Genomic DNA, 14291 nt, shown 5'->3' on the forward strand with positions numbered 1-14291 from the left:
TGGACTCTGTTGGAGAGGGAGAGGGTAGGAAGATTTGGGAGAATGGCATTGAAACATGTGTAATATCATGTATGAAACGAGTTGCCAGTCCAGGTTCAATGCACAATACTGGATGCTTGGGGCTGGTGCACTGGGACGACCCAGAGGGATGGTGTGGGGAGGGAGGAGGGAGAAGGGTTCAGGATGGGGAGCACATGTATACCTGTGGCGGATTCGTTTTGATGTTTGGCAAAACTACTACAGTATTTCAGGTTTAAAAATAAAATAAAATTAAAAAAAAAAAAAAGAATACACAGAAGAACTAGACAAAAAAGATCATTACAATCCAGATAATCATGATGGTGTGATCACTCACCTAGAGCCAGTCATCCTGGAATGTGAAGTTAAGTAGGCCTTAGGAAACATCAGTACGAAAAAAGCTGGTGGAGGTGATGGAATTCCAGTTGAGCTATATCAAATCTTAAAAGATGATGCTGTGAAAGTGCTGCACTCAATATGCCAGGATATTTGGAAAACTCAGCAGTGGCCCCAGGACTGGAAAAGGCCACTTTTCATTCCAATCCCAAAGAAAGGTAATGGCAAAGAATGCTCAAACTACCTCTCAATTGCACTCATTCACACACTGGTAAAGTAATGCTCAAAATTCTCCAAGCCAGGCTTCAGCAATATGTGAACCGTGAACTTCCAGATGTTCAAGCTGGTTTTAGAAAAGGCAGAGGAACCAGAGATCAAATTGCCAACATCTGCTGGATCATGGAAAAAGCAAGAGAGTTCCAGAAAAGCATCTATTTCTGCTTTATTGACTATGCCAAAGCCTTTGACTGTGTGGATCACAACAAACTGGAAAATTCTGAAACAGTTAGGAATACCAGACCACCTGACCTGCCTCTTGAGAAATCTGTATGCAGGTCAGAAAGCAGCAGTTAGAACTGGACATAGGATAACAGACTGGTTCTAAATCGGGAAAGGAATACATCAGGCTATATATTGTCACCCTGCTTATTTAACTTATATGCGAAGTACATCATGAGAAATGCTGAGCTGAATGAAACCCAAGCTGGAATCAAAATTTCCAGGAGAAATATCAATAACCTCAGATATGCAGATGACACCACCCTTATGGCAGAAAGTGAAGAAGAACTAAAGAGACTCTTGATAAAAGTGAAAGAGGAGAGTGAAAAAGTTGGCTTAAATCTCACCATCAGAAAAGTAAGATCATGGCATCTGGTCCCATCACTTCATGGCAAATAGATGGGGAAACAGTGGCAGACTTTATTTTTTGGGTTCCAAAATCACTGCAGATGGTAACTGCAGCTATGAAATTAAAAGATGCTTACTCCTTGGAAGAAAAGTTATGACCAACCTAGACAGCATATTAAAAAGCAGAGACATTACTTTGTCAACAAAGGTCCATCTAGTCAAAGCTATGGTTTTTCCAGTAGTCATGTATGGATGTGAGAGCTGGACTATAAAGAAATCTGAGGGCCACAGAATTCATACTTTTGAACTGTTGTGTTGAACACTCTTGAGAGTCCCTTGAACTGCAAGGAGATCCAACCAGTCCATCCTAAAGGAAATCAGTCCTGAATGTTTATTGAAAGGACTGATGTTGAAGCTGAAACTCCAATAATTTGGCTGCCTAAAGTAAAGAACTGACTCATTTGAAAAGATCCTGATGCTGGGAAAAACTGAATGCTGGAAGAAGGGCACGACAGAGAATGAAATGGTTGGATCACATCACTGACTCAATGGACATGAGTTTGGGTAAACTCCAGGAATTTGTGATGGACAGGGAGGCCTGGTGTGCTGCAGTCCATGGGGTCGCAAAGAGCTGGACCTGACTGAGTGACTGAACTGAACTGAACTGAAAGTAGCAACTGTTAGAACTGGGCATGGAACAACATACTGGTTCAGAATTGGGAAAGGAGTACAAGCCTGTATATTGTTGCTCTACTTATTTAACTTCTGTGTAGAATATATCATGTGAAATATTTGACTAGATGAATCATAAGCTGGAATTAAGATTGCCAGGAGAAATATCAACAACCTCAGATATGCAGATAATACCACTCTAATGGCAGAAATTGAGGAGGACCTAAAGAATCTCTTGATGAGGGTGAAAGAGGAGAATGGAAAAAGCTAGTTTGAAACTCAACAAAAAACTAAGATCATGGCATGTGGTCCCGTCACTTCATGGCAAATAGAAGGAGAAACTGTAAGCAGTGATAGAGTTTAATTTCTTTTGCTCCAAAATCACTGTAGATAGTGACACCAGCCATGAAATTAAAAGGTGCTTTTTCCTTGGAAGGCAAGCTATGACAAAGCTAGACATCAGAGACATCACTTTGCAGATGAAAGTCCATACAGTCAAAGCTATGTTTTTTCTAGTAATCATGTACAGATGTGAGAGTTGGACTATAAAAAAAGGCTAAATGCCAAAGAATTGACATTTTTGAATCACGGTACTGGAGAAGTCCCATGGACTGCAAAAAGATCAAACCAGTCAATCCTAAAGGATATCAACCCTGAATATGCATTTAAAGGACTGATGCTGAGCTCTAATACTTTGGCCAACTGATAAGAAGAGCTGACTCACTAGAAAAGACCCTGATTCTGGAAAAGACTGAATTCAAAAGGAGAAGGGGTGTCAGAGGAAGAGGCAGTTAGAGAGCATCACCAACTCAATGGACATGGATTTGAGCAGACTTCAGGAGATAGTGAAGGACATGGAACCTGGCATGCTGTAGTCCATGGGATCGCAACAAGTTGGACGTGACTTATCAACTGAACTACAACCCAGAAAATGTCCTGACGTCTCTTTCTGGTTTTCTCACCCCCATCTCCCGACCTGATGAACTGCCTTATTTTCATTAACATTTCTAATTACAAATTTTCTCTGTTCTTAGACTTCATGTAACTGGAATAATAAAGTGTGTACTCTTTCCATCTGTATTCTTTAACTCTGTATAATATTTTGTGGATTCAGTCATGATGCTCCATCTATCATTTGTTTGTTCTTTATTGATGTATAGTAATTCTGTTATTTTAGTAAGCCATAATTTATTTATTCTCCTATTGATATACTTTGATTTGTTTCTATTTTTGGACTTTTGTGAATAAGGTAGCTATAAACATGCTTATACAACCTTTTCTTTCTTTGTGTATATATGTTTCCATGTATCTAGCAAGGGTAGATATATGTTTAACCTTATAAGAAATTGCCAAATATTTTTCCAAATAGCTGAACTCCCACCAATAGTATGCAGAGGTTCATTTGTTCCACACTTTTACCAACATTAGTGTGGCTAGTCTTTTGTAGTGTGAGTTGTGGAGATTCTAGTGGGTATGAAATGCTATCTCAATATTATTTTGATTTTTACTTCCCTAATTATGAATAATGTTGACAGTTTTTCTTGTAACTATTAGCTTTTTATATATCTATAATAAAGTATAATAATACTTTGTAATAATTTTATGTGTTTTGCCATTTTAGTATGAAATTAATTATTTGTTGAGTAGAAGAAATGCTTTATGTATTTATGAGTCATATGCATTTATATTTCCTAGTTTGTGGCTATCCTATTAATTTTCTTAATATTGTACTTTGGTAGACACAGATTTTCAATTTTGATAAAGTTTAGTTTGCCATCTTTTTCTTTTATAATTAGTGGCTTTTAGGTCCTATCCAAAGAATCTTTGCTTTCCCCAAGATCACATAAATATCTGATATTTTGTTCCAGACTCTCTTTGGTTCGAATGAGATAGGGATTGAGGGTTGTTTTTTTTTTTTAGTACTGATATGTTATTTTCGTATCATTAGACTCTCCTTTCCTCATGAATGACTGGCACTTTGGTTGAAATGAATGTTTGAATTTTGTTGTGAATATATATAATATATAAATTTTATTATAATCTAATTAGAAACACCTAGTCTAAAAAGGATGTACAAGCTAATTAGTTTCTTCCCAATTTATATGTACTTATTTTAGGAGAGATCAGAGTGGCCTTTGTCCTTTATAACAACTTGGGTCCTTATTTGTCCACGGAGAATGCCAGCATGAAGTTAGGAACAGAGGCCATGTCCACCAATCATTCTGTTATCGTCAATTCTCCAGTTATTACAGCAGCCATAAACAAAGAGTTCAGTAATAAGGTTTATTTGGCTGATCCTGTGGTGTTCACTGTTAAACACATCAAGGTAAGAAAATGTTTATCCACATTATATTTGTTATAAGTATGAAGTATATTAATTTCCTTTCATTGTCCCTATTATTTGACATATAGAGATCCATTTTCTATAAAATAATGACTTTTTTCCCCTAAGTGAGGGAGGAGAGTAATTCTTGTATATGTATATCAATTCAGTTCAGTTCAGTCACTCAATCGTGTCTGACTCTTTTTAACCCTATAGACTGCAGCATGCCAAGCTTCTCTGTCCATCACCAACTCCTGGAGCTTGCTCTCAAACTCATGTCCATCGAATCAGTGATTCCATCTAACTATCTCATCCACCATTGCCCCCTTCTTTTCCTGCCCTCAATCATTCCCAGCATTAGGGTATTTTCCATTGAGTCAGTTCTTCGAATCAGGTGGCCAAAGCATTGGAGCTTCAGCTTCAGTGTCAGTCCTTCCAATGAATATTCAGGATTCATTTCCTTTAGCATTGACTGGTTTGATCTCTATGCAGCCCAAGGGACTCTCAAGAATCTCTCCAACACCACAGTTTAAAAGTAGCAATTAGGTAAAAGTATTCATAGATGGATTTATAAATACTTGCTATGCTATGCTAAGTCACTTCAGTCGTGTCCGACTCTGTGTGACCCCATAGACGGTAGCCTACCAGGCTCCCCCGTCCCTGGGATTCTCCAGAAGAGAACACTGGAGTGGGTTGCCATTTCCTTCTCCAATGCATGAAAGTGAAAAGTGAAAGTTAAGTCGCTCAGTCATGTCTGACTCTTAGCGACCCCATGGACTGCAGCCTACCAGGCTCCTCCATCCAAGGGATTTTCCAGGCAAGAGTACTGGAGTGGGGTGCCATTGCCTTCTCTGTATAAATACTTATTTGTAATTAAAAAGAACTAGCAATATGTTCAGTGGAACTGGGCATAACTACACATCTGACATTACAAGTAATTACGCCCTTTGTGTGTAGATATAATTTTATGCATATGCAAAGATTGTAGTGTAAATTGAACGAAAAATTTTAAAAACTGTTCTCTCAGAGAGGCTTTCCTGGTGGCTCAGATGGTAAAAAATCTGCCTGCAATGCAGGATTCCCAAGTTTGATCCTGGGGTTGAGAAGATCCCCTGTAGAACAGAATGGCAACCCATAGTTCTTAGAGTACTAAGTGTCTTTGCCTGGAGAATTTCATGAACAGAGAAGTCTGGTGGGCTACAGTCCATGGTATAGCAAAGAATCAAACAAGACTGAGCAATTTTCACTTTCACTTTTCTTCCACTTTCACTTTTATCATCTCAGAAGTTTATTATATACAGCAATTCTTTGCTTTGTAGGATATATTAATTGATGTGATTCTGAGATAATACTAGTATCCCTTCAATATTATTTTTAAATGAATTCACCTGGAATCAAGAGGAATAAATAACATATATTCATATATTCACATTTATGTAGAATTGATAAGCCCCACTTAATATGAAAACATTGGTAGACATCTCCAGAAATATTGGAACATAGTATGAAATTTTGTTAGATGTAAATAAAATGCCTACTTAATTTGCATGATCATAAAGTAGTTATTGGCTTTACTTATTTTTTTTGTTTGTTTTTTTTCTGTAGCAGTCTGAGGAAAACTTCAATCCTAACTGTTCATTTTGGAGCTATTCCAAGCGCACAATGACAGGTTACTGGTCAACCCAAGGCTGTCGGCTCCTGACAACAAATAAGACACATACTACATGCTCTTGTAACCACCTGACCAATTTTGCAGTACTGATGGCACATGTGGAAGTTAAGGTAAGATATACAGCGCATGATAAAATTCCTTAGCATACAGTTAAGACACCAACTATAAAAAGTCTTACCTCTGCACCTATCTTGGAGAGTATTCTAGCTTTTGTAGTAATTCTATTCAAGAACTCTCTGATGTTCAACCCATACCATAGTGGATGATTCAAAGAACTCTTTTTTTTTTTCTAGTATCAATATAGTTCATAATATTGAAATCTGATATGAAATAAAATTTTGCTGATAAAACTTCCCCTGTTATTCCCTGCTTTTATTTTGTATGAATAAATGTCAGACCATACCCTCATGACCTGGACAAGATAGGACCTCAGCATTACAGGTCAGGGCAATGGGGTTAAGAAGCTAGAATCTGTTAGGCTGAAGACTAAGGAGACATGCATGAGATCAAATACTCTCAAAAGGAGTATTGGGAAAATAGCCATTGAACACATTGTAATAATGGTTCTGCCCATTCAAAAGACACAATTATAAGGAAAAATTCAGGTAATGGATTGTTTCCAAAATCATAAACATGACTAACTTGGATGCATCAGTCTCTTTCTAGGTGACTGGTTGTCATGGAAGGCAGGATGAGTATTTAGATTTCAGATATACCTAGGATATAAAAATACAAAGGGATTACTAACTTGGCTATAGAGATTGATAGATGGGTTGTAACAAGAAATTATGATTGTGAATTCTCTTCTCATCTTCCTGATGTGAATAAAAATAGAGGAAGTATCATTCGTTTTCCAATGCATCTTAAAACATGAAAACCATGGCAAAAATTTTATCTACCTGATATCATCAATCCAATAATTTTATCCAAAATTTTCTTTGGCTCTGTTGAAGTTAAAAATGATAAAGGTAGAGGAAAACAAAATCCAAGCCCACTCAGCACCTAATAAATTACCTTAGCTGTGTCAACACAGTCAAATTTGGTCTTTTAAGGACTACAAACAGTATTTTGTCAGAACTTCACAAATTGATAAGCTAAGCAAGATTGGCCACACTAACAAATATTAGATTTAAACCTGGAATGTGTTCGTATGACTCTAGGATTCTCTCTTTTCAGCTTAGGGTATAGATTCAAACACAGGAAAATGTATCATATTTCAAGGAAGAAGAAAATACAATTTTTTGCTCAGTTCATTGCAATAACAATCTCTACTCAGTCCATTACACAAGAATCTTGACTGTGACCATTATTGTATGTCAAAAAGAGATAAAATAAATGGAAATCAGTATTTTCCTTCAGCAGTCAGTAACAAAGTATGCCCTGGATTTCTTATATCACAATCTCTTGCAGTTATGAGAGTCATTCCCATCTTGATCATGCAATGTGAATTTGACACTTGAAAAACAAGAAGCAAACAGAATGATCATCCCTGAAAGTCCAAAAGGAAATGCAGCAACCAAACTTACATTAGACTAATGTCTAGAAATGAAGGCTAGTTTATTCATAAACAGTGAGATATGCAATAACCAGTTAGAATAGATATTTACATTGTCTAGTTATCATTCTCTAATTCTACAGGAAAATCTATAAAGAAAACAAAATTACATTGGAGAATTTTGCTTGATTAGCTTGGAAAGAGCAAGAAGAATTAGCTGAGTCTAGATGCTGTTGCTATTAATCTGTGGTGCCCTGATGTATCTTCGCTCCAGGGCTCTACCTATGTACTGAGTTGCTCTTTTCTATCATCTGTGTTATCCCTGCAATTCATTCAGTACTTCCTTCTTTCTTTTAAAGAATATTTTTCAAGCACCTAAGTAAAGATATTGATGTGTTACACAATAGGTTCTGAATAAATGTAACTCCCTCCTTCTAATCTGCCAGAGATACCAGAAGATTCTAGCAATCTAATGGAACTTAGGTCATTCATGATGCTTACATTTTTAAGGGGAAGGAAAGGGCAGAGAAATGAAGCTTCAGTCATAATTGTGATAAGCCTTATAATTGATACCTACACTGTGATTTATGACACAGAAGGGGTTCATCTAAGGCAGGACTGATCAGAGAGAGGGCTTATCAAAAAAGTGACCTATGCTGAAGGATAAGTAGGATGAATTTAGTAAGGTAAACTGTATAAAACTTGCATCAGCCACATTCTTGGAACAGTTTGCCTTGGGTACACTATTCTCTCTTATCTCTTTGCTACCTCAGCAACTGGTCCTTTTGAGCTTCCTTTGCTGGCGCCTCCCCATCTCCACAGCCTCTTGTGTTGCCCTGGCCAGGAGTGTAATCCTAGATGTACTCCAGGCACTATCCATTTCTCTGTAGTTGATCTCATATGATGGTATGCTATAACCATCATCTCATGATCCCCAGATTGTATCTCCATTTCTTAACTCCAGACTCCTAGATTCAATAGTTAACTTGATATATCCATCTAGACTTCTAATCAGTGTCACAATTCCAGAACAACACTTTTGGTATTTTCCTATCAGTTTTTTCCTTCTTAGTAAATGGTTACTCTGTCTTTCCAAAAGCTCTGGAATAACCCATCCCCACAAAAGACTGTGGGAAGTAAGAGAAAGGAGGTCACTGGTCTCAGCCAATTTACAGTTTATCAAGGGAGAGAAGCATTAAGACTGACTTTTGAAGGAAAGGGATGCACTAAAGTGACAATAGGTCTTCCCAGGCAGTGCTAATGGTAAAGAACTCACCTGCCAGTGCAGGAGAAATAAGGGTTCTATCCCTGGGTTGGGAAGATCCTCTGGAGGAAGGCATGGTAACCCACTCCAGCATTCTTGCCTGGAGAATCCCACGGTCTGAGGAGTCCATAGGGTCACAATAGTCAGACACAACTGAAGTGACTTAGTGCGCACACACATGAAGTGACATTACTGAAAACCTGCCTCTGTGCACCAGTACCAAAATGAATCTCAGATGCAGAATTTTGGGCGATTTAGGAAAGAACATTGCTTTACCAAGTAAAGGGGGCCACTGCAGGTTAATGCCCTCAAAATTGTGCATCCCCACCTGAGGGGCTGTTGTGAGGAGTCTTATATTTAGAGTTTGTAGGCAGGGTTGCTGATAAGGATCAGGGTGCATGCGGGGCCTGCATTCCTTCAATCCAGAGGTCATCTGGCATCAAGTGGTCTTTGGATGAGCTTCTGTGGATTTTGAGGTTCTTCCGTGACCTTCTGTCTGCAATGAAGGAGGCTTCATTAAGTTAACAACTTCCATTTGGTGGGGGTTTTGATTCTGTACAGAACTCAAAGACATTGCTATGTATATGCCTTAAGGAGGAACCAGAACCTTTTCCCAAGGCTGCACTATTATTTCTTGACTGCTCCTTCCTTGTCTCTTCTTCTCCTCCCTTTTCTTATTAGCAACTGTTTGAATCTGTCCTTTGGAACTCAGGGAAGATCATGGAGGTTGAGTGAAGCCTGTTTCGTATTAGAAATGGGGAACATGGAAAGACATTTTTGCCTGGGAGCCCCATAGGGTCCTGCTCAGTCCTACACAGCTGATTAACTACTTTTGAGTTTTCTCTGCTTCTCTTGTCTATGGAAACATTTGATTTTCTTCTCTTTTAGATTTTCTTCTCTTTCCATTATGAAAGTTTATATAATATAGTTTTATACCAAACTGTGGTAGTATGTATGGCATTTTAAAAAAACTTTTCATTATTGAAATCATGTGCAGATTTGCTGCTGTTCCGTAAAATGTTGAATACACTAAATTCAAATATCTGTCTCTTCTCCTACTAGTAATTCTCTTTGTGAACAATCTGTCTGGGAGGAGTATTTTAGTTTGCAGGATCATAAGTTTCAAACTAATTGACTAACGTTTCTTCTGTGGTTTTTGAGAACACAGTAACAAATGCTTTAGAAATCCCCCATAGCTGTTTCCTCTACTCAAATGATAATTCTTTGGGAGAGAATTTAAAAAGTCCCCGTGATCATTCCTGTCAGTTCAGCTTGATGTTGATTTTTATTATGTTTAAAAGGCTTCATTTTCCTTAGTCTGATGCTTGCATCTCTCTTTTGCTCTCTCTTTTCTTTTTAGCTTAGTATATCCTATTGCTTCTACCTCAACATTACCCCAGTCCAAGTATAGGTATTATTTTTCTGTTTAAAAACATTGTATTTTTTAATTTAATATTGATTTAAAACAATTTGAACAATTTCAAACAATTTTGAAATTTTTAACTTCATACCATGGTTTCTGTGTGTCAGATATTTTATAACTAGATTTTCTAGGTTAGAAGGGAATATACTGTAGGGTTCTGCAGTGGGACATGAAGAAAAGTACTTGCTTTTTAAAAAGTCTAATTTTATTTTTAAAGTCCAAAAGAAAAGTTAAGAGTTTAAGAGAGGATTTTATTAGTGAAAAATAGAATGTTTAATGTTTGTTGATAAAGGTGGTACACTTTCATTCCCAGTTTTTTTATTCTCATTTTATATATTGTCATCTGTACTGTAATAGGTTTGAGATGAAGTAGAGATTAAAACTCATAACTGTTCTTGGGCTCCAAAATCAATGTGGATTGTGAACTGCAGCCATGAAAATAAAAGATGCTTCCTCCTTGGAAAAAGAGCTATGACAAACCTAGACAGTGTATTAAAAATCAGAAACATCACTTTGCAGACAAAGGTCCATCTAGTCAAAGCTGTGATTTTTCCAGTAGTCATGTATGTGTGTGAAAGTTAGACCATAAAGAAGGCTGAGTGTTGAAGAATTGATGCTTTTGAACTGTGGTGTTGGAGAAGACTCTTGAGAGTCCATTGGACAGCAAGATCAAACCAGTCATTCCTAAAGGAAATCAGTCCTGAATATTCACTGGGAGGACTGATGCTGAAGCTGAAGCTCCAGTACTTTGGCCATCTGACATGAAGAGCTGACTCATTGGAAAAGACCATGATGCTGGGAAAGACTGAGGACAAGAGGAGAAGGGGGTGGCAGAGGCTGAGATGGTTGGATGGCATCACTGACTCAATGGACATGAGTTTGAGCATACTCAGGGAGATAGTGAAGGACCGAGAAGCCTGGCGTGCTGCAGTTCATGGGATCACAGAGTCAGACATGACTTAGAGACTGAACAATAAGAGTATATAATACTTTAATTGATGTATTTATTCAGAGGAAAAAAAAAAAAACTAGATAACTCACAAATTGAATACCCTCCAAATATGTAAAATTCCATGAAAACAAAATGGTTTTAAAAATGTAAAATTTTATTGTATAATCTTAAATATTAACTCTATCAAAAATTTTGACAACCTCTTAGAACCAAGAACTATTATTGGATTTTCTTATCAAACAATTTCATAGTAATATGTTTCCTTCATAGATTTATTAAAATCTGAAATTATTTATTTGCTAGTATGCTGTTTTATCGGAGAAGGCAATGGCACCCCACTACAGTACTCTTGCCTGGAAAATCCCATGGACGGAGGAGCCTGGTAGGTTGCAGTCCATGGGGTTGCTCAGAGTCGGACACGACTGAGCGACTTCACTTTCACTTTTCACCTTCATGCATTGGAGAAGGAAATGGCAACCCACTCCAGTGTTCTTGCCTGGAGAATCCCAGGGACGGGGGAGCCTGGTGGGCTGCCGTCTATGGGGTCGCACAGAATCAGACACGACTGAAGCGACTTAGCAGCAGTAGCAGCAGCATGCTGTTTTATTGTCTGCCTCCTCTGCTGGACCCTAAGCTCAGTATTATGAACAGAAACCTGAAAGAAATGAGAATCAGTCTTACAGATCATCTGGGGAGAGACTCTTCTAGGCAGAAGGGACAAGAACAAAATCCTGAACTGGGGATAATTCTGATGTGAACTGCAAGAACAGTGTAGTTGGAGTGGAAAAAAATTTTTTTCGTTACTTATTTTCTCCACTCTTTATAGAACTTTAATAGAAAAAGATGAAACAGTGGTAAACACCCACATACTCCTTATTTGGAATTACATTTAAATTTTTGACACATTTGACTTTAACTTTTCTCTGTATGTACATAGCATATATATTGTATTATTTGACTCCTTGAAAGTAAATTGCTGATTTTATAACATTTAATTCCTAATTCTTGCAACAAATGTGTTTCAGGAAAAGTCTCTACCATTAAAACACACAAGAAATTTAACTTTGACTCAGTATTATCATCTACTGTATAATTCATACACAGGTGTTCTAATTATTCTGATACATTGCTTTATAGCCATTGTGTTTCCACTTAGGACCTACTCAAACATCACACATTACCTTTAGTTGTGACATTTCTTTGGTTTTCTTTAGAAGTAACGCCACCTATTTTTGTCTTTCATGAAAATGACATGTTGCAGAGTTCAGGTTGTTTGTCCTATAGAATGTTTCACAGTCTCAGTCTCTCTTATTGTTTCCTTATAATTAGATCCAGGTTACATTTTTTGGGCAAAATAATACCTTGTAGGAGATGCTGTATCCTTTCCATTGTGTAGCTCACAAGGTGAAGAATCTGCCTGCAATGCTGGAGACCTGAGTTCAATCTCTGGGTGGAGAAGATCCCTTGGAGAAGGGCATGGCAACTTACTCCAGGATTCTTGCCTGGAGAATCCCATGGACAGAGGAGCTTGGTGGGCTACAGTCTATGAGACTGCAGAGTCAGGCACAACTGAGCGATGAACACTTTCACTCCCACTGGAAAAGGAAGCCACTTATAGGAGTCACTAAGTTTAATCACCTTGTTAAAGTTACATTGTATGGGAACATTTAAGTTTTTAATTAAGAGAAACATGGATGAAAAGTTAGTTTTATCAATCTCAATTTATTTCATTGTAATCACTTTATCCCACCCTTCATTTGTTCCTCAAATATAAAAGTACTATTTTGGGGATGGACAAAATTTCTGATCTAGTTTGTAATACAGATAAGTAAGTAATCAGCAAAATTAGTGTCTTATGAGAAATGTCTTACTGTTGTGTTAGAGAATGCTGTAGAAACACATGGTGGGCGTGCTGTTGTTTAGTCAAGTCTGACTTTTTGCAACCCCATGAAAAATAGCTGGCCAGCTCCCTCTGTCTATGGAATTTTCCTGGCAAGAATACCACAGTGGGTTGCCATTTCCTCCTCCAGGTAGAAACACATAGGGGAAAGCCTTAATTTGACCTTAAGAGATCAAAGAAGATGCTCTAGATGAAATGCCATAACTTTAAGCAAAATGAGTGACAGGGTTGAGGTAGCATGAAATAAGGTTCAATTTTTATGGTGTGTATTTTCAGTAAATTTTATATTATTTTAGAGAGTATTAGTTGCATTCTTCCTCTTATTTGTTTTATTTCTGAGACATAGCATTTTTAAGCAAAAAAAATAAAAATAAAAAACCTGCAATCTTCTAACATATCCTAAATCCTTACCCTTAAATTTCTCAGGTTCTTGATTGTCTTCAGTAGATAAACATGGCTAAAATAGCAGCTGGAGCTGCATCTGCAATTCTAGTGAGAAATACTTTATAAGAAAAGTAATCAAGTTTAAGGAGATTGCAAAAAGTAGAGATTTGATAAGGACTTCAAGCCTCAGAGAGGCCAGTGATAGTAGGAACTAATATAATTTCTTTAGTGTCTACTAACATTGTCTTATTTGATCCATAGCAGCATAATAGGTATTGTCATCATAATTTATTTCCTTGTTTTATAATCTGAAGGGAAGTTAGGATAAGAAAATTTAGGAAACTTAGTGTCCTGATTCCAGCTCTTAAAGTAATTGCCTCTTCTTCTACAGCACATTATCTGAACTCACTGTACCCATTATTAATCAGGTAAATGAGGGTAATAAAATTATTTTCTAACATTGTCTCAGGGTTAAATTAGTGATTGAACAGCAAAACCTATGAAAATCATGTTGAGAATTATAAAGATTTCTGAAAATATAAAATTTTAATTCACTATATACTCAAGTGCCCTCAAAACCTTTGAGCTTTTGATCCTAGGAGTAGTTAACGATCAAGACTCCAATATTTAATTGAGTTTCTAATAATAAATAGTCCTCTACTGGTACATGAAAGAAAGACATTTAGACCAGTGCTTTGCATCACTGTTCAAAGTGACAGATTATTTTTTTTTACAATGAAATTGTCAAGTTATAAATAGATTTACAGCAAGATATCATCATAACTGCCCAAAACTTCCCAACGCTTCAAAATGGTTATGTGGACATTGTGAATTCCTATAATGTCAGCACCACCAAATTCAATTTAACTACAATCATAAGTTAGTACCAAGTATACATAATCCTTTCATTGATTGCATTTCTTCTTCATGTGTGAGATGATTTTTAAGATAGACCAAATGATGAAAAGACCCTTGCTCCTTGGAAGAAAAGTTATGACCAGCCTAG

The 14291-nt window shown here is 37.1% G+C and overlaps 1 protein-coding gene across 1 annotated transcript in view; it reads left to right on the forward strand.

Moving 5' to 3' along the window:
- ADGRL3 (adhesion G protein-coupled receptor L3) overlaps positions 1 to 14291 on the forward strand; it is a 900477-nt gene that overhangs the window by 760446 nt on the left and 125740 nt on the right. The window contains exons 17-18 of the mRNA XM_055588685.1: positions 3990 to 4198; positions 5801 to 5977. Coding sequence (XP_055444660.1) covers positions 3990 to 4198; positions 5801 to 5977 — 386 coding nt within the window. The remainder of the gene's footprint in view (positions 1 to 3989; positions 4199 to 5800; positions 5978 to 14291) is intronic.

This window comes from Bubalus kerabau, chromosome 7, assembly GCF_029407905.1.
Source record: "Bubalus kerabau isolate K-KA32 ecotype Philippines breed swamp buffalo chromosome 7, PCC_UOA_SB_1v2, whole genome shotgun sequence".
In the NCBI taxonomy this organism is placed as follows: Eukaryota; Metazoa; Chordata; class Mammalia; order Artiodactyla; family Bovidae; genus Bubalus; species Bubalus kerabau.